This window comes from Anabrus simplex, chromosome 1 (genome assembly GCF_040414725.1).
Source record: "Anabrus simplex isolate iqAnaSimp1 chromosome 1, ASM4041472v1, whole genome shotgun sequence".
Taxonomy (NCBI): domain Eukaryota; kingdom Metazoa; phylum Arthropoda; class Insecta; order Orthoptera; family Tettigoniidae; genus Anabrus; species Anabrus simplex.
In genome coordinates, this window is record NC_090265.1 from 397,603,892 (window position 1) to 397,624,794 (window position 20,903).

The window sequence follows — 20,903 nt, forward strand, 5'->3', positions numbered from 1 at the left end:
AGCCGCTGCTATTACATATCAGTCTGCCAAGCCCACTGAAATGCATATTTTCACACCATTCATAACAGGGACCGGCTGCATAAGCAATGGTATTACTAGCATCACTCATACCTCAGTCACTTTCGTATTGTCAAAGCCAAGGATGAGACTGAGACAGGTCAATGAAAGTAACAAATTTGATATAGCCCATACCAGAAGACATAGTGCACTGTAAACACTACATCTCGCCAGCAAAGGCATCCAATCTTTATATTTTTGATAATTGGAATACGGGACATGAAACTAATAGATTAAGATATTAAAGCCAACCAGGCAAAATGCACAACTTACAGTTATCAGAACCTAAAGATTAAAATAACAAATATAATAAAAAATATGGCTTTTCTAAGAGAACACCTATCATATAATCTAACACCAAATTTTCTCAAAAGACATATTAATACACCGGAACACCACTCAAACACATAGTACACTGATAAAGATCAACAAAATATAGTTAAGAGACGAGATTAAATTCCTCCATAGGAAGAAACAATTTCTCGATACAGAACTCTACGTAACACATCTTAAAGCATCCTATGATTTGCCCCAAAACTATTGGGACAATTTTTAACAACTTACTCATGATAAACTAATAGATTTAGCAATTCGTAAACAGAACACATTAAATAAAAAGCTAAATGCACTGAGACGTTCACGAACCCAACATAAACAAGAAAAACTCGCCAACAAAAATTAAACCATTAAAAATTAACCCCATTAAACCATATGAAGACAGTAAACATATTCCAGCTGCCCATTAAAAACTTAAGTCATAAACTTTAACGAAACAGAAACCAATATATTGAGTAAGGGGCCAAAACACAATTGGAAAAACACTTCAGTTATCCAAAATGTCACCACCATTATTGCAGAAACTAAAAATGCTCTAAACAAAATTCCATCCGATCTGCAAAACGAAATCAGATATGAAGTCAAGAAAAGATTAACACAATACATTAACAAACTCAATAACAACAGAAATACCATCGACGGCATTCCACTTAAGAAAATTAAAGATAAAATTAAGAATAACAACCTATTAATAACAAAGGCAGATGAAGGTAACACTACTGTCATTATTGACAAAAATAGGTACATTACTAAAACCAAACACTGCTTCCTTGATGACTCATTTCAAATAAAACAAAAAGATCCAACCACTAAAATCCAGAAAAACCTAAAAACACACATTTCCTTCTAAACAAACAAGAAATCTCAGAATTAGCCATAATTAATTCCAAAAAATCATATCTTAAAATTCACAAGGAATATGTTCCTGTGAGACCCATCATAAATTTAGGTCAAGTCCAACATACAAAATATCACATTTCATTCAAATTTTCCTTAAGAAGCACTACATATGTTTAGCTAAAAAGGCAATTCGGAACTCAATAGAATTTTGCAAAATCACAAAAGAATTGAAAATGAGGACTATCACAGTTTAGTACCGCGTCATACGGTATTATTAATATATACCCCAATATACCCATACGAGAAACAATAAAACTAATAGAAAGCAATCTAATAAATTATAGTGGCTGAAGTATTTAAAAAATAGAAGAATTTGTAAATGTGGTAGAATTTGCTCTTAACAGTTATTTTAGATTTCACAATACTATCTACAAACAACAAAGATCAGCAAAATAGAGAATATTTTCTTTTGGTGTAGGTTTGTGGACAACATTTTCACAGATGAGGAAAACATACTGGAACAGATAAACAAACTGGGCCCTCACACAGAATACACAATGGAGACCGAAATAAACCACATTTTAAATTATCTAGACATATGTCATCAGTCATGAATATTACCTAATGTATAAAATACACTATACAGAAAACCCACACAAACATCAAACACAATAATACGAGATTAAACTCACCCCAACGTCCATAAGAAAGCAGCCTACTACAGCATGCTATACAGAGCCTTTAATATACTCTTATCACACGAAAACCTAAAAAACGAACTAAACTTAATCCATGAAATAGCTAAACAAAATTGATACAACAAAGATTCGATCAAAAAAATCATCCAAAAAATAAATCAGCAGCCAAAATCAAAATTAATCAAAGAAAACAAATCAAAGAAAGACTGTAATTTTTACTTCTAACAATGCTAATATGCATCCCATAACCAACATCTTTAAAAGACGTAATTTAAGAATAGCCTTTAAAACTTCATGCAATAATGCCACTATCCTGCATAATACTAAATCTGTTAATGAAAACAACAAATACAACCACTCAGGAGTATACCGAATAAAATGCAATAAATGTGAGGCCAGTTATGGACGCACTGTCAGGAGTTTCTTCATCCGGTATAATGAATATGTAAATGCTGCTAAACACAATTGTTTATCACCCATAGGACAACACATAGAAGAATATAAACATAAACTTTCTGACATTGAAAGCGATATGGCAGTTCTAAGTATAAATTGTAAGGGCCCTTTGCTCAATATGTTGGAGGAATATGGTTGCTAACCCAAATTTTAATCTTAACGTAATAACAGAAAAAACAAACATCCTTTTCACTGCCGACTTCCTTCCCTTAAAAAAACATGCACATAAAGAGAGTTAATAAACAGAAACAAGAACACACAACCAAGAATATGCAGGACACACACCCTCTTACCCCAGTCCATCCCCATGCCCTTTCCCTTGCTTCACCACCTTTCCCCTCCACTGACGCAATAGCTAGCCACTGTCGTACACGAGGCAGTGCACGGCGTGCTTCCGACAAGTATACAGGTGACAGGCTAGAGACAGCAAGAAAGTAACATGCACTTACAATATTTTTATAACATGCTTCATTGATATTCTCTAATAGGAAATCTTTTCTTTCTTCTATATTGATAATCCAACACAGCACAATTCTCCAACAGATTGCAATTATGAGGAAGGGAACATTTTCACCATCCCACTTCTGATAATGAGGCATTAAACTTAGACAACTTGATCTTGAGCAAAAAAACATGAAGATTTTAAACTTATTCACCCCTTCAAAACACAACAACTCGCACCTGTTTTATTGTAGAAGTCAAAGTATGTTAAAAACATCAAGACATGTGATACTTTATTATTAAAATTTTAGAAAACATAGACTTCCTACTTACGCAAGTTTTATAAAAACACGTAGTACCATTTACATTAGAAATAAGACATTTTTAGCACTTAAAATAATAGTGTTTAATATAGTAATACAGAAATAAAAAGAATGTGTCCGTGATTGAACATCAAGATCAGTGACATCATAATGAACTGTTGAATAATTTTAGACTTTTACATTTCTCATCCAACAAATTTTAGCACTACAATATATCAATGTAAGAATTAGTTCTCTAAAATAAGAATAAGTAGTGTTTTAATATTATATGTTATTTTTGAAAAAGATCAAGGTTCTGTTAAGTACATACATTATCAATATAGACCATTATGCCTTTCAGCGTTCAGTCAGCAAGCCTCTGTGAATTTACTAAACGTCGCCACAATCCTCTATTTGCAACTAGTGCTGTGGCCTCATTTAGTTCTATACCTCTTATCTTTAAATCGTTAGAAACTGAGTCTAACCATCATCGTCTTGGTCTCCCTCTACTTTTCTTACCCTCCATAACAGAGTCCATTATTCTCCTAGGTAACCTACCCTCCTCCATTCGCCTCACACGACCCCACCACCGAAGCCGGTTTATGTGTACAGCTTCATCCATCGAGTTCATTCCTAAATTAGCCTTTATCTCTTCATTCCGAGCACCCTCTTGCCACTGTTCCCACCTGTTTGTACCAGCAGTCATTCTCGCTACTTTCTTGTCTGTTACTTTTAACCTATAAAATATCCTGAGTCCACCCTACTTTCGCTCCCGTAAAGCGAAGTTGGTCTGAAAACAGACCGATGTAAAAATAGTTTCGTCTGGTAGCTGACTTCCTTCTTACAGAATACTGTTGATTGCATCTGCGAGCTCACTGCATTAGTTTTACTACACCTTGATTCAATCTCACTTACTATATTACTATCCTGCGAGAACACACAACCTAAATACTTGAAATTATCGACCTGTTTTAGCTTTGTATCACCAATCTGTTGAATTTCTTACCTACTGACATCAATTTAGTTTTTGAAAGGTTAATTTTCATACCATACTCATTGCATCTATTTTCAAGTTGCAAGATATTAGACTGCAGGCGTTCGGCACAATCTGCCATTAAGACCAAGTCGTCAGCATAGGCCAGACTGCTTACTACATTTCCGCCTAACTGAATTCCTCCCTGCCATTTTATACCTTTCAGCAGATAATCCATGCAAACTACGAACAGCAAAGGTGAATGATTACAGCCTTGTCTAACCCCTGTAAGTACCCTGAACCAAGAACTCATTCTACCATGAATTCTCACTGAATCCCAATTGTCAACATAAATGCCTTTGATTGATTTTAATAATCTACCTTTAATTCCATAGTCCCCCAGTATGGCGAACATCTTTTCCCTTGGTATCCTGTCATATGCTTTCTCTAGATCTACGAAACATAAACACAACTGCCTATTCCTCACGTAGCATTTTTCAATTACCTGGTGCCTCTGAAAATCTGATCCTACCATTCAACTCAACTACTGGTCGCACCCTCCCTTCCAAGATGCCAGTGAATACTTTCCTTGGTATACTAATGAATGAGATACCTCGATAGTTGTTGCAATCCTCCCTGTTCCCTTGCTTATAGATAGGTGCAATTATTGCTTTTGTCCAATCTGAAGGTATCTTACAAACACTCCATGCTAATCTTATTACTCTCCTATTTCTTCCTTGTTATCTTCCCTGCCCGAATATCACTTACTCCTAGCACATCCAGATGCATCCTCTTTGCTGACTCAGCCAGTTCTACTTTCTTCCATAAGCCCCATTAATATTGATAGCTCCCCATGAAATTCCATTTCGTTCGCCAAGTTGTTTCCAAGGAGTCCCTCACCTGTCAAATGGGAGTTGGACTCCGTTACTCCCATAGGTCCGAGGCTTACTTAAAATTTCTGAGCTTGGTAAATTCATGAAGCAGGATGCTACCCTACATACCCATAGTCCAAGTGAGGATCTCTCCTCTAACGGGTTATGGACCATCGGTGGATTGAATAGTCCTAGGGCCGCGACACAGAATATGTCCGAGATGCCCACTACCATTCCATAGTAACTGGTATCCCCTACTCTCAGGACCACTTACTAGGCCACTCATCCGCTGCCCAGGGTTCACGAACTAGGACGTGACAACAGTAACCCACACATCATGTAATGTAAAAGGTTTTAAGTACCTTATAATTAATAATAGTATTGATTAGGTTGAAAGTCCAATCTTTATACTTGTGATCATTCTGAGACTACTTCTAGCAACTAATATTCCAGCGTGTGATTGGCGAGTACGAACTGGTACAATTTTTTCAAAGATGATAGGTTCATTTTTGCAGTGGTTGAACAAAACATTACAGTTTTTGTAAATACCGTAATATTTAGTCAGGCACATCAAAAATTAATCTACCGTACTGTATACTTTTCCATATATAGGCATCCATTTGCCTTAAGAGGCAAGTTTGGTAGTACCATATTTTAATACAAAACTTTATATTTATTTACCTCTTGAACATGAGAGGTTATGTGATATTTAAAGGAGAATATTTTTTAATTTCATCATATATTTTTAGGTTTCTTAGCCATACAAATAATTATTTTTCACGTTTTAGAACATAAAAATCTGCTCTTTAATAATATCAAGAATGATGGTAATAATAATATTTAAAAAAATTATTGGTTTGAAAATTGCTTCTTAGTACCAAATTAAAATTTACATACATTGCTGCTCTTAACTTGTATACTGTAATGTGTTGGCAGGGCAGATAAATGAACACACAACTGGTAGTGTTTAGGATTTATTAATTAATGCTAATTCTTACAAAACTACTCAGGCACACCAGGACCACAACTTACACTGCACAGTACACACAGTTACACAGTTCATGCTCTATCTGTTCTCACTGTCCAGTCATACTAATTGTTCACACTCGCTTATAGACTAACACAAATTAAATGTAGTTGATTTGTCAATGTTCATGATTTTGATTTTAAGTGACTTGAGTTTTTTGACTTCATAATTTACCTGGCTGGCCAAATAATTTAAGAAGGAAGCCATACTTTCCAGTCTGTCAAACACAACAATTTTAGTATAAATTATAACATTATAAACTTGCCTGTAAATAATGCACACTATTACACAAAGAATGACATGTTTCGTTTTACAAGAACCTCCTCAGATTCTACCAAATCACTTAAAACAAGTGTGTGTGTGTGCGCGCGCCCGTGCGTGCGTGCGCGCGTGTGTGTGTGTGACCTTTGCAATGATAGAGAGTTAAGTGATAATATGAACAAGTAGTGACAAATAATCAATTTACAAGTATTAACATAATGAAAAAAACTTCTGTATTTATCTAGACTGCCGATGCTAAGTCAGTTGCCACCAAGCACTATTTTAGGACTGTGGTTGTGGGGAGTCAAATGGAAAGTTTTAGGGCATAGCACATTGCTCGTAGAGAGGGGAGGGGAATCAGAGGAGGAGCGTGTGGAACATTGTGGATCTTTCCTATTGGATGTTATAATCTAGTAAATGTAGTATACTGTACCGAGAAGAGAGGTGGGGGGGGGGGGGAATAGGGCCAAAATTAATCATCATACAATTACACAAAGCAGAAACAATGAAATGCATAATATGGTGGAGCATTATCCCTGCAAACAAAACAATAAATACACTTCACTGCTTCCAAAATCTGTGATTCCACAGAGGTCTTATGGGATCAATCCAAAGACCTCGATACCAGTCGGGTATCGAACCATGCCTTCTTGACTTTGGGGTGCTATCTGAAATTCCTTAACTATGACTTTATTTTAAAAGCCTAATTCAACTGCTGGCTTATTAAACACAAGCCTTACGATGGTACAGACCAATTACTACACAAGCGAATATTTAAGTACTGTGTTCTAAATGGGCGAGACTATCCCTGCAAATCAGAAGCACCTCATGTTTGAGGACAAAGACCTTAAGAAACAAACAAGGGGTCTGGAGATTTATCTCCCCCTCACCCCTCTCCTCTGGGGCCATAAATCACTCGCCTATGAAAATGTGACTGACTAAAAACTGATGAGCTGAGATACACAATTCCATCTGGAATAAACGATTAATAATAATAATAATAATAATAATAATAATAATAATAATAATATATGTACTGGCTTTAATCCAGTTCATTTATTTCTTTAGGTTAATACAATGAGCCACAAAAACCTACATTCGTTAATTAGTTAAAGTATTGTTTATCTGACTTCAAGATAAATGCAATAAATGGTAGTGACCACTCATAGGCTTGAGATGGACTACCAATAGTAGCAATTAATATCCCTGAAGATCACCACTCGCGCCTCGTTCATTACATATAGCGACAATTGATCATTTGTCTATCCCTAGACTGAGCGTCACTCTTCAATTACTCATTCCTGGCTAATATGACTACATTTATTTTGTAACGTTTATAAAATCTATTACAAGATATTAGAATCGTTCTGTATTGACGGTTTTCACTTTACAAAGGAAAAAATTAAATGTATCCTCCTAATTCTATACATAACATAATTCCATCATTAGATGGAGTAATAAAATTCAAACATGTTTAGACTTGTTTGAACCATCTTCGGTGAAATAAGGGGGGTTAAAGTAATTTACATAATACAAACTAAAAATGTGCTAAAAACATAATGAAGGAATGAATGAAATACAAAAGGGACATGGCGGAGATAAAAACAATAAATATACAATACTTACATCATTAGATGGAGCAATAAATAACCCGTTGAGACAAATTCAGTGAAAAAAGGTTAATATAAAACATGATTGAATCTAAAAAGTGTGTTAAACCTAAGAAGAAAAGAAATGAAAACAAATGATACAGACAGAAACAAACAATAAGTGCTCATAGTGAGGTTGCAGACTTCTTAGTCTAAACATTTTTCATTTTGATAATCCAAAAACAGGACTAAATCACTGTGTTGAAAATTCAGGCTGAGTCTGTCTGTAGAAACACCATCACCACGAATGACTAGGAGGGGAGCAAAAATGCTTGAGAAACCAAGTTTGAGAGGAGACAGCGTGTCAGGTGAAATGTATGTGACAAGTAATGAAAAAATGCAGATGAATTTAAAATTTTAGAATAGTAGCATTCTCAATTTCTTCTCAATTTAGCGGCCCCGTTCTTGACGATTGTTTTCAATGTTGGCTAAATGTGTTTGCCTTATTTGAAGTGTTTATTGTTTATTAGGGTTTATTGTCACACCTGCTCAATACATTATAAATTTTTTAAACACTTAGGAATTTATTATTAATTCCATTTGAGACATGTTTTGCCCTTCATTGAGGGTATCATCAGTCATAGTACCTCCTCAAGGCATAAATCAGGTATCTTATTAGTAAATAAATTTTAAACATTAAGATACATTACAAAAAAAAGTTAATCAAAAAAGAAAAACATGTTCAGTGATGGTACAGTTAAACAGTATGAGTTTATATACACAGTAGTCAGCACCAATGCATAAAATCACTGGGTATTTTAGCAGAGTCCAGTAGTGGTGGTCCGAAGAATAATTGACACTACTCATTAGAAAATTATAGGAAATTATGTATATATATATTTACATTCAAACAGTTAGGGGAGAAAGGGTATTAAGTATCTGGCGTCAATGTTCATGACACTAATTACTGCCGCTGGTTGAACGATTACGGGTTGACAGGGTAACTGTACATCAAATTTACAATATCCAATTGAACAGTTGAGAAATTAAGGTTATATACATATTTACAAGAAAGCACCTTGGTGAGAAAGGATATAAAGATGTCTGGCATCAAGTGCATCCCGTTGTTTTAGTCGTTGGTTGACGATTGCAGCATTAACACAACAGTAAAATGCAGAGTGGTCCAACCTTGATTTATAACTACAGAGGGCAGGGAAGAATATTCCACCGTTTTTTTTTTTGTAGTTTTTTTTAAAAGAATGTTAAATGAAGTTCTATAGGCGTAGTCATACTGGAAGTTGTCTGATTGAAGTCCCGGGTTCTTGAATATGGCTTAATAAGTACGGTGAATTTGGTCGGCATGGACGGAGACTCATTGGGTGTCACTGAGATACACGGTGCATTTGAATGGCAACAGTGATGGCAGTTATTTGTTGATAATTTTATTTACTGGGAATATGCTGCGGGTTAGAGTCTTTTGCTTTTTAGTTCTGCTAACTTCATGAAGCTTTGAATACTATGTGAAAACATCAGAGTGAGATGCTAGTGAGACTTCAAAATGATATTATTCCGTAAATGAAAACACGAAGGACCTCGGGACGAAGTTATTGTTTTGTGCTGCTGGCCTGGTGAAATAGAATGGAGTTGCTTGTGGTAAAATCCGCAGTGGAGGGATTAAAAATATATTACTACAGAGTCAGAGCGTCATAGCTGGGACGAGGCATCTTCCTTTTTCTGTTTGTGAAGAGGAGCCGTAGTGGCACGCCATGTTTGTGCCAGTGTGCGCTGGATTCTAGCGAGCTGAAGAAAAGTTGTGTTGTATGAAGTGGAAGTTATCTGTAATCAAGATGTTATTGTTATTAATTGGTGTGAAAGAAAAGATCTTGGTAAGTAAAGAAGAGTAAACGTTGTGTTACATACCTGATGTGTCACTGAGAAGCTATTTGCTGGTGAGTGTTGATTGACTATGAAGGAGGCTCAGTCAGTAATACACACATGTGTTTGGCGTTTGGCGGCGGGGGGTGGGGAGCGTTGGGAGGGAGGAGCATGGGCGGAACTCATGCGCAGAGGAGAGCTGACACATCTCAGTGACACGTCAGGTATGTAACACAACATTTACTCTTCTTTACTTACCAAGATCTTATATTTCACACCAATTAATAACAATAACATCTCGATTACAGATAACTTCCACTTCATACAACACAACTTTTATTCAGCTCGCTAGAATCCAGCGCACACCAGCACAAACATGGCGTGCCACTACGGCTCCTCTTCACAAACAGAAAAAGGAAGATGCCTCATCCCAGCTATGACGCTCTGACTCTGTAGTAATATATTTTTAATCCCTCCACTGTGGATTTTACCGTAAGCAACTCCATTCTATTTCACCAGGCCAGCAGCACAAAACAATAACTTCGTCCCGAGGTCCTTCATGTTTTCGTTTACTGAATAATATCATTTTAAAGTCTCACTAGCATCTCATTCTGATGTTTTCACATAGTATTCAAAGCTACATGAAGTTAACAGAACTAAAAAGCAAAAGACTCTAACCCGCAACATATTCCCAGTAAATACAATTATCAACAAATAACTGCCGTCATTGTTGCCATTCAAATGCACCGTGTACTCAGTGACACCCAATGAGTCTCCGTCCATGCCGACCATATTCACCGTACTTATTAAGCCATATTCAAGAACCCGGGACTTCAATCAGACAACTTCCAGTATGACTACGCCTATAGAACTTCATTTAACATTCTTTTAAAAAAAACTTTTAAAAAAAACAATGGTGGAATATTTTTCCCTGCCCCCTGTAGTTATAAATCAAGGTTGGACCACTCTGCATTTTACTGTTGTGTTAATGCTGCAATCGTCAACCAATGACTAAAACAACGGGATGCACTTGATGCCAGACATCTTTATATCCTTTCTCACCAAGGTGCTTTCTTGTAAATATGTATATAAGCTTAATTTCTCAACTGTTCAATTGGATATTGTAAATTTGATGTACAGTTACCCTGTCAACCCGTAATCGTTCAACCAGCGGCAGTAATTAGTGTCATGAACATTGACGCCAGATACTTAATACCCTTTCTCCCCTAACTGTTCGAATGTAAATATATATATACATAATTTCCTATAATTTTCTAATGAGTAGTGTCAATTATTCTTCGGACCACCACTACTGGACTCTGCTAAAATACCCAGTGATTTTATGCATTGGTGCTGACTACTGTGTATATAAACTCATTTTGTTTAACTGTACCATCACTGAACATGTTTTTCTTTCTTGATTAACTTTTTTTTGTAATGTATCTTAATGTTTACAATTTATTTACTAATCAGATACCTGATTTATGCCTTGAGGAGGTACTATGACTGATGATGCCCTCAATGAAGGGCGAATCATGTCTAAAATGGAATTAATAATAAATTCCTAAATGTTTTAAAAATGTATAATGTATTGAACAGCTGACACAATGAACCCTTTAGCATCCTACATTCAGTATCTTCAATACGGATTAACAATGATATTTATCACTTATTTGAAATGGTCGGGAGGTCAACGACAAAATTGATAAGCTGTGTTAGAGAAGATAGCAGGTGCGTGGTAAACTGTAAGTGACCATGGTGGAAACCGTCAATGAAGTTCCAATAGTACTTAATGGTACTTAAAAGATGGTTCGAGTTCGATGGTACGAACGGGACCATTGATTTTGAGAAGGCCAGGCTGTTTCGAGATGACAACCACATTGTAAGTTTCAATTTCAGTTACCTGCAACCTTTATTTTTAAGGGATGAACTAAATTGGGGATGCCTAGGCCTCGTAGCAGTGTGAGAGGCCCCCGCTCGTACAGCGATAAGATAAAGAGATAACAGACTTTGGTGTTATCTACAACATGTGTACATTGTATGTTTAATGTTGTAGTGCAAGAAACTTCATTAGAGGAACCATACCTTAAGTAATTCCCATTGTGACCTACAGTAAGGTATGGTTTCATTAGTGTGCATAACTTTCGTCGAGGATCTTTATTTGGAGATTTTTCCACTGCACTAACATATCTATTGATGCTACCATTGTGTAATGTAAGGGTCAGCTAACAGATGTTTTTGAAATTGAAAAATCAATATATTTCACCTCACCATGTGTTTTGCTTATTCTGTAAAGTCTTGCGATGTGACTTAAGGTATGGTTTCTTGGAGAGTGCCATATTTGAATATTTTCAGTTTCAACATGTTCCTTAGCTTCAGTAATAAATGCTTCTATTTTCACTTTTTCTTCTTTATTATTCTTAGATTAGAGCATAATTATGAGGTGAGATGTTATTCCCTTTTCAAGTTATCAACAAAATTTACTGAATCTTTGACATTGCTACTAATTGACCTGTTTTGTAAAATTCCTTAAATTTATTCTTAACTCAGATGTAAAGATATTTTGTTCAGCTGTTTTTGTTTAAACATTTCATAACTTGGAAAAACATGCTGTTAGAGTGAATAAGTAAGAGTCTGATTTATGCTTTCATGACCTAAAACACTAGACATCATAGTCTTTTGGAATGGGGGCTGATGACTTTAGATGTTAGGGCCCTTTAAACAACAATCATCATCAGTCTTTTGGATTGATGTGTAAAAAGAAGACCATGCTTGCGGACCTCAAATAAATGTTTGACATGCCTCACTCGACTGCCTACATTTAGCATCCATACAATCACATTATCTATTGTATCCACATCCATTATTGTTGTGAAGGTACTCTTTGTCTTTGGGCAATCTGCAGCTGTTGCAGGAAGATTGTATAATAATAATAAAATGGGGAAAAATTGAAGAAATATTCATTACTCACTTTGTTTCATTTCACACACCATTTGCCTGAAAAACTTTGAATTATCTCCATAGTGTACATTTCTTGTGATCTGGTTTAGAACTTTTGTTGACGTCAAACCTTCACAGTGCAGAAAGCTGTGAATGACTTTGAATTGGAGTAATTTGTGGTGAAAACTACATCTCAAACTTGTCACAACATCTCTGTTATAACCGTTAAATATTTAATGTTGTTAGGTTTGTAACCAGTGGGGAGGAGCTGATTGCCGATGACCCAGAGGTGGCAGAGTTGCTGTGCAAGCGTATCAAGCTTGAGCAGTCTGATTTGGAGGAAGAAGGAACGGCAGTAATTCCCTCAGCAGAATGTGTAGTAACAGAACTACCGCAGGATCAACCAGAAGTGACTGGTGAAGTTCTTGTCTTTAAAAAATCTTTTAATTTATGTTCATACCTTTCTGAAAAGAAAAAACACTCGTAGTTTGTGTCTTTTCATGCTTTTCATGTTTTTTACTAGTTTTCAGAGGAAGATACTTACAGAATGTTGGTATCTTCTTATTTCCATTTATGAAGTAAAACAGTGAAGTTCATTGAAAGAGAAGAGAGATTTGCTTTGTATAACCAAGAGAGGACAAGTTTGTGCACAATTTCACCTCCTGCCATTATTGGAGACTTGTCATGAATGACTGAATGATAGGGAATGTTGTCCATTATCATTACTGACTTCTCAGGGGAATTATTAATTGATAAGATTTTTTTTTTAAATATACAGTTTGCTTTACGGCGAGCCGACACAGATAGGTCTTACGGCGATGATGGAATAGGAAAGGGCTAGGAGTGAGAAGGAAGCAACCGTGGCCTTAATTAAGCCCCAGTATTTGCCTGGTATGAAAACGGGAAACCACAGAAAACCATCTTCAGGACTGCTGGCAGTGGGATTTGAACCCACTATCTTCCGAATGCAAGCTGATAGCTATGTGACCCAAACCATGCAGCCACTTGCTCAGTTTTGAGAGTTCAAACCAGTTATGAAATGTGGCACTCTTCATTTTCTCATGGGTATCACACAGTTTTTTAGGACTGGAACAAATGCAGACAGGTGGGTAGGAATATATTTGCTGTGCAAGCATGTAGCACAACAATTCCTATTCCATTTTTCATTGGGCTCAGCCAAAGAATAATCTGCTTGGTATTTTTGCATGGTTTGGTTCGTATTGAGCCAAAGTTCATCAAGCTGTTCTCATTTGGTGAGATAGGTTCACTACGCAGTGAGTTGGCAACTAGGATTTGAGATCGCATCCTATCAATATGTGTGGCACCTTGAAATCCATTGGAGGTCTCGTGGCCACTAGACAGCACCAAAATGTCAGTTAAGAAATCTTTTTTCGACCACAGTTTTATTCAGAAACTTACAACTGACATATAATTTCATTTTGAGTAATAAAAGCAATAGGTTCATTGTGTTATTAATTTAAGATTAAAGTTCAAATGTAATATAACTCCAGCTCAAATAAGATATAGTCTATAGCCATACTCACTCACTCACTCCGTAGGCTTCTGAGGGTCGTGAAGTTCCTGTGCCAATCTCAAAATCCTCTTCCATCCTTTTTGATCTTGAGCCTGCCCTTCCCAGTTATCTATTTGGACGGTCCGGCATACCTTGTTGATCTTCTTCCAGGTGCTTTGGGGTCTTCCTGAAGATCTTTTCTCATTAAGAGATCCTTTGTATAGATCTACTGGTGCTCTGTTATCCTGCATCCTCAGTACATGTCCACCCAGCACAGGCTGTTGGATTCTATCACACCCATTATAATGTGTTGTTGAGAGAGGGTGTAAATCTCATAATTAGATCTTTGATGTCTGTTTGAGAGGTAGGATCGAACCATGGTCCAAATATTTTTCTATAAACTTTATTCTCAAAGACTTGCAACTGCTTTCAATGTTTGAAATAGTATACTGGTACATATTGTGAAAAACATTATGAATGGTTTTATAAAACTTACAAGGAAGTTTGTGCAAGTTGTGGTCGTGATGGTAGGAGGATTATGTTTTGTGTGAGCATGCATGATGTGTAGATAAGAAATATGCAAAAATTGAGTGCCATAGTTGACTCTGCACTTCATGACCATGTACATCTTCACTGGTGGCTCTTGATAAAAGAATATGAGGGTGAACATATCCACAGAGTACAAAATGCCAGAAACAGAGTTGCTGATCATAGTATGAGCACTTCATGAATGTTTGCTTGAGGCATTCTTTTGAAACACTTCGCATTTCAACATAAAAAATCCGTTCTGGCAGTGTTTTAATTTTGCAAGTCTGAAATCATCCTATCCAGATGTATTCCACGAGTATCTGATGAAGTCTGCAAAGACAGGAAAGCAGTACTGATTGTTCATAATGCACATCAGCAATGAAATAAAATCCCTCGTCGTTGGTGTGAACAGAAGGTTTTGAACAAATGAAAATACTCTATAGCATATAGAGAGGCAGAAGGTAAGGTGTGCATCCAGGAGGGATTATCTTGAACATACACACCATATTGTTAGGTTTGATGGAGTCGATATGTGTTCTGTCCCAGTATGTGCTGAGTAAGTCAACCAGAAGAAGACTCCTTTGCTGCATATGGGAAGAAAATATCTTGAAAGAATTGTATCATGATGGGCTTTATCATAGGCAGAACTTGGAAACCACTTGAACGATACTTTGTGATTTCAGCATGTGTTGCGATTCACTCCAAACTGACCTCTTGGTTCTTGATAAATAACCAGCATCTTTCAAAACACGTATCCATTAGCTGCAGTAATGAGCTGTATGGTGTAAGAATGAGTTATCTCTAGCTCACTCCGCGCCAAACTTTTACAGATTCCGCACGGTTATGCACAGTTCACGATAAGTGAAACACTTTTCATATACCCCGTTGATCGATCTTATATAGCTGGTTACGACGAATTATGTTCATTAAGGACATCACATTGTTACAAATCTCTTTGCACCTTTTAGTCTCATTTCATTATTTGTCCCAGGTGTTAGTTGTTACACATTTTATCACCCATGACCAGAATTGTGTCACTGTTTGAACCTTGCCACCCATCCACAGAGATACAGTGAACGTGGTAAGTCGAGTGTTGAGCTTTCTCCAGACTTCAAGTTCACCGCTTGTTGTCTTGAAAAAACACTTGCATCTAAAGTACAGTAGATCTTGGGGTCCTGAAATTTTCAGTCACATAAACGTCAATTATGTGAAATTCTGAGTGTCAGTTTTCCTATCCTTTCTCTATCAGGTGATGTTGATATTATAGATGATGTATGTTTTGCATGATATGATAGCTTTTATGAAGCTCATTCATTTTGTTTCCCCAGAATCCTTTAACGCAGGAATCTCCTTTCCTGTTTCCAATGGAATATCACCTTACTTCTTCCTCTTCTGTGGATTTGGCAGAAAATCAGACGACAGCTTCCATTACTTACAAACATCTCTTTTTCAAGTTCTGGATCAGCTCTTATATAGTCATCAGTTTCTTCTGACAGATTATCTGTGTATTCATATTCTTTGATGTCGTCTATTGTATATTTATGTTATGTCCATCTTTTGCCATAGTGTCTTCAGTCACATTGATTATGAATTCAACTGCTTTTCTTTTCTGTGCTGTAATTTCTGTAATTTGCAGGATTCATAGCATGCGAGTCTGTAAGTGTGGGTTCACTGGCTTGCTACATAATCGGTCACAGAACAAACAGAATGATTTTGCAGGTGCGCCAGTTGATTCGTCAGGATTGGAGAAGCTAGATGTCACTCCAGCAGCTTTAACATGTGACCTTGGATGATGCCTATTTTGACTGCAAAAGAATTATATTGAGAAACACCTCATGATGAAATGTTGAAATGACTATTGGAACTGCAGTTGTTGTGGTATGATTTTAGATGCTGTCTCTTGTGAGTGGAACATCAAATGTTTGTAACTAACAGTGTAATTAATGATGGCACTTATGTTTTGCTCCTTTGTTATCTACACATCATGCACATTCACATGAACCAAGCAATGGCAATTTGTGTAAACTCTGCTGTTATTTCTACCTCAACAAGAGTGACAAGGGACATTTTTTATACTCTGGAGTTCAGGTTTATGATCAGAAATAACACTCAGAACACTTCATATTTATTTTCATGCTAGAAGAGACAGAGCTCAGTTTGGTTCTTTCTGTTATGATTTCTGCTGTTACACTATTATTAGGCAATTGTGGGTGTATTAAAATATTAAGACCATTAGTTTTGTTCATGTAGTACATGAATGTCAGACTATGTCAGCCGTTTTAAGTGTTTCTTGAAATCTGTTAAACAAGCATTCAACATAATTGACACGCAGGTTTATTATGAGGGACAGAAGTGTCTTCTCTGTGTAACAGCTGAACAGATGTTAATGAATAGGGCCCGGATTATTTAAAATTGCATATGCAAATGCATGTTTCGAACGTTAGTGCATATACAGATATATTTTTGTCTTATGTGTGATCGATTATCTAAGATTTCTGAACGAAATGAAAATCTAATGAACTCTATATGTTATATATTCCTTGGCAACACAAGAAGCCTTCCCTGATCAATGAAAATGCTTTCAGTGTCACAATACAAACAGCTATACGGATAATGATCCTTTTCATAACCGCTATTTCCTTTTTTCTGACAATCCTTCCTCCTTACAGTAGTCTTCCAAGGTTTACTTAAACAAGTGCATTCATCTGTTAACTTGCTCTTCGTCTATTATGGTGTTTGACCAGATTAAACTGTTAATTAAACTGCGGATATCAGGCAATAGTGACTATACAAGTAACGGTGATGTAGTGTACTGTCAAGTGTGCAACAGGAGTGTAAAATGTGATAAAAAAATTTCAAACTGAACAGCATTCAAAAATTACTTCACATCTCAGATCAAAGGAACAGAGCAAGAATATGCAATACTACTTTTAACCGATGTGGAAACATGGTGTTAAATTAGTACATTTTCCGCTGATATTTGTAAAACTTTTGTATGAAGATTGAATAATCCACATCTATGCTCGTTTCTTGAAAAGTATTGTGCTAATCAAAGGATACCAGATCAATCTACCCTTACAAAGAACTATTTACTTTCAATGCACGCTTCTGACATGGATTCGATACGATCTGTCATAGGAGAGAACTGTTTTTGGATATCAGTATGTGAAACAACCGATTCGTGTGGTTGATACATTGCGAACTTCATAGGGGAAAAATTATGTCCAGAAGGACCTGGCAAACCTCATTTACTTCGTATATGATGGAAGCTGGTCAGTCTCTTTGAGTATTTTCTCCACATCGCATCAATATCACATGTTTAGCCCATGGATGGCATTGTATTGCAGAAAAGATACGTACCTTCTGTCCATCTGTCAACAAAGTAATTTCAAGTGGGGGAAAAATCTGTCCCTAAAAGCACCGTCTTGTGTACAATTATACAAAACTCATCTGCCTCAGGTTTCTCTTCTGTCGGAACCTGTTCTCACAAGACAGGGAACTTGGTTATCCGCAATATCTTTCTACCAGGAGAACTTTAATCAAGCGAAAGGTGTAGTTAAAAGTATTGATGATAGTCATACTGTATGTGTTCGTGAAGCAAATTCTGCATTTGAATCTGAAACTGTATGTAAAGAGATCAGTTTTGTCTGTGTGCATTATTCATCACTTTCAAAGGCAATTAAGGGCCTAGAAACTCGCGGTGCATCCCTACACGAATCCCTTCAGTTATTCAAAACACCCATTCGTTCTTTAAATGGTGTCCGTGGTGAAACTTTAGAAAAAGCTAAAAGGAAACTCAGTGCGGTGTTGGACTCAAACCCAGGACTGAAGAAAATTCAATCCATTAGTAGCTACATAAGTGGAATCTGCCAGTCTTTGCCAGAAAAATGTTCCGAGCAGTCGGTGCCAGTGTACAAGTTATGTCCGTCAACATAGAACAATCATTTTCACTGTATAAATTAATTCCGTCCGAGAACAGAAAGTCATTGATCCCTGAAAACACTGAAAAAACTGTAGATAACCTGCTGCCATGCATCTTTTTGCAAGGAATGAAACATGTTTATCAATTTAGCACTGAGTTGGAATTAAATAATGCTTTTGGTAAGTGTATTTTGTTTTATTTTTAGTGCATATTTTCAACATTTTTAATGCATATGTGCATGCATATTTTTGGAGTTTTTAGTGCATATTAATCCGGGCCCTACTAATGAACTTTGAACTGTTGTTATTTAACTCATCAGTCTATAACCTCTCCATACCACACTATCCTGTGGTTATCTGTTCATGTTAATGTAACTGTTTCAAATTACATATGGTATATTTCTTTTTTCATATTCATGTTTTAGTCTCCCTCAGATTCTTACACTCTATACCTTCCCTCCAAAACCAAATGAACAAATCCTGGGTACCTCAAAATGTTTCCTACCAATCTATCTCTTCCCCTTGTCCATTTCAGCCACCTCATTTTCAATATTATTTAATAACAGCTTATTTCGAAAGGTTCTTTCTTTCTTTCTTTCTTTCTTTCTTTCTTTCTTCAGTACAGTAGCTATTGCCTAGGTTTCTCTTTTGTAGAATGCTATGCCTCGCACAAATGTCTTCAAATATTTTTTATATTCTTAATCATGGATCATATGCTGAAAGGTATAAAATGGCAGGGAGGGATTCAGTTAGGTGGAAATGTAGTAAGCAGCCTGGCCTATGCTGACGACTTGGTCTTAATGGCAGACTGTGCCGAAAGCCTGCAGTCTAATATCTTGGAACTTGAAAATAGGTGCAATGAGTATGGTATGAAAATTAGCCTCTCGAAGACTAAATTGATGTCAGTAGGTAAGAAATCCAACAGAATTGAATGTCAGATTGGTGATACAAAGCTAGAACAGGTCGATAATTTCAAGTATTTAGGTTGTGTGTTTTCCCAGGATGGTAATATAGTAAGTGGGATTGAATCAAGGTGTAGTAAAGCTAATGCAGTGAGCTCGCAGTTGCGATCAGCAGTATTCTGTAAGAAGGAAGTCAGCTCCCAGACAAAACTATCTTTACATCGGTCTGTTTTCAGACCAACTTTGCTTTATGGGAGCGAAAGCTGGGTGGACTCAGAATATCTTATTCATAAGTTAGAAGTAACAGACATGAAAGAAGCAAGAATGATTGCTGGTACAAACAGGTGGGAACAATGGCAGGAGGGAACTCGGAATGAGGAGATAAAGGCTAATTTAGAAATGAACTCGATGGATGAAGCTGTACGCATAAACTGGCTTCGGTGGTGGGGTCATGTGAGGCGAATGGAGGAGGATAGGTTACCTAGGAGAATAATGGACTCTGTTATGGAGGGTAAGAGAAGTAGAGGGAGACCAAGACGACGATGGTTAGACTCTGTTTCTAACGATTTAAAGATAAGAGGTATAGAACTAAATGAGGCCACAACACTAGTTGCAAATCGAGGATTGTGGCGACGTTTAGTAAATTCTCAGAGGCTTGCAGACTGAACGCTGAAAGGCATAACAGTCTATAATGATAATGTATGTATGTTAATCGTGTATGATTTGGGTAAATTTCCTTTCTTGATTTTATATCCTCTTTACTTCTGCCATAATTTGTTATTCAACTTTCCAAATAACAGTGTTCGTTTACTCTTTCAGACTTCCCAGTCTGATTTTTCCCATATTATCTAACTTATCTATATTCCATTACTTCTGTTTTAGATTTATTTTCATATTGTAATCTATCAGTTTCATGTCCGTATTGATACTTAGTATCTATAATCACAAAGAATGGGTACTGTTCACCTAATCAATACTTTATTATATCTTGTTACTAAGCAGTACCGGTTTCGACCTTCACAGAGGTCATATCGCACTCTGTTCTCATACCATTAAGCATATACAGTGGAATTTCTCGTAACGCACATCTGAATAGCAAACACCTACATAATGAACACTTCATAACTCTCCAGCAGAAATACAGGGTTTTAAGTAATAATTACTTAAATAATGGACAATCTCAATAACACACACTGACACCACAAACTACATATGAAATGAAAATCCACAGCCTGTTTCCAGTCATTCGACTGGGTCAGGATTGGAATGAATGATAATAATAATATTTGTTTTACGTCCCACTAACTACTCTTTTACGGTTTTCGGAGACACCAAGGTGCCGGAATTTAGTCCCGCAGGAGTTCTTTTATGT

At 36.5% G+C, this 20,903-nt stretch overlaps 1 protein-coding gene across 4 annotated transcripts in view; it reads left to right on the plus strand.

Moving 5' to 3' along the window:
* Positions 1-20,903, plus strand: part of LOC136856841 (DNA-binding protein Ets97D) — a 208,405-nt gene that overhangs the window by 46,733 nt on the left and 140,769 nt on the right. For all 4 annotated transcript variants that reach the window (XM_067135016.2, XM_067135015.2, XM_067135018.2 and 1 more), the window contains one exon: positions 12,914-13,083. In XM_067135016.2, the coding sequence (XP_066991117.1) occupies positions 12,914-13,083 (170 nt within the window). The remainder of the gene's footprint in view (positions 1-12,913; positions 13,084-20,903) is intronic.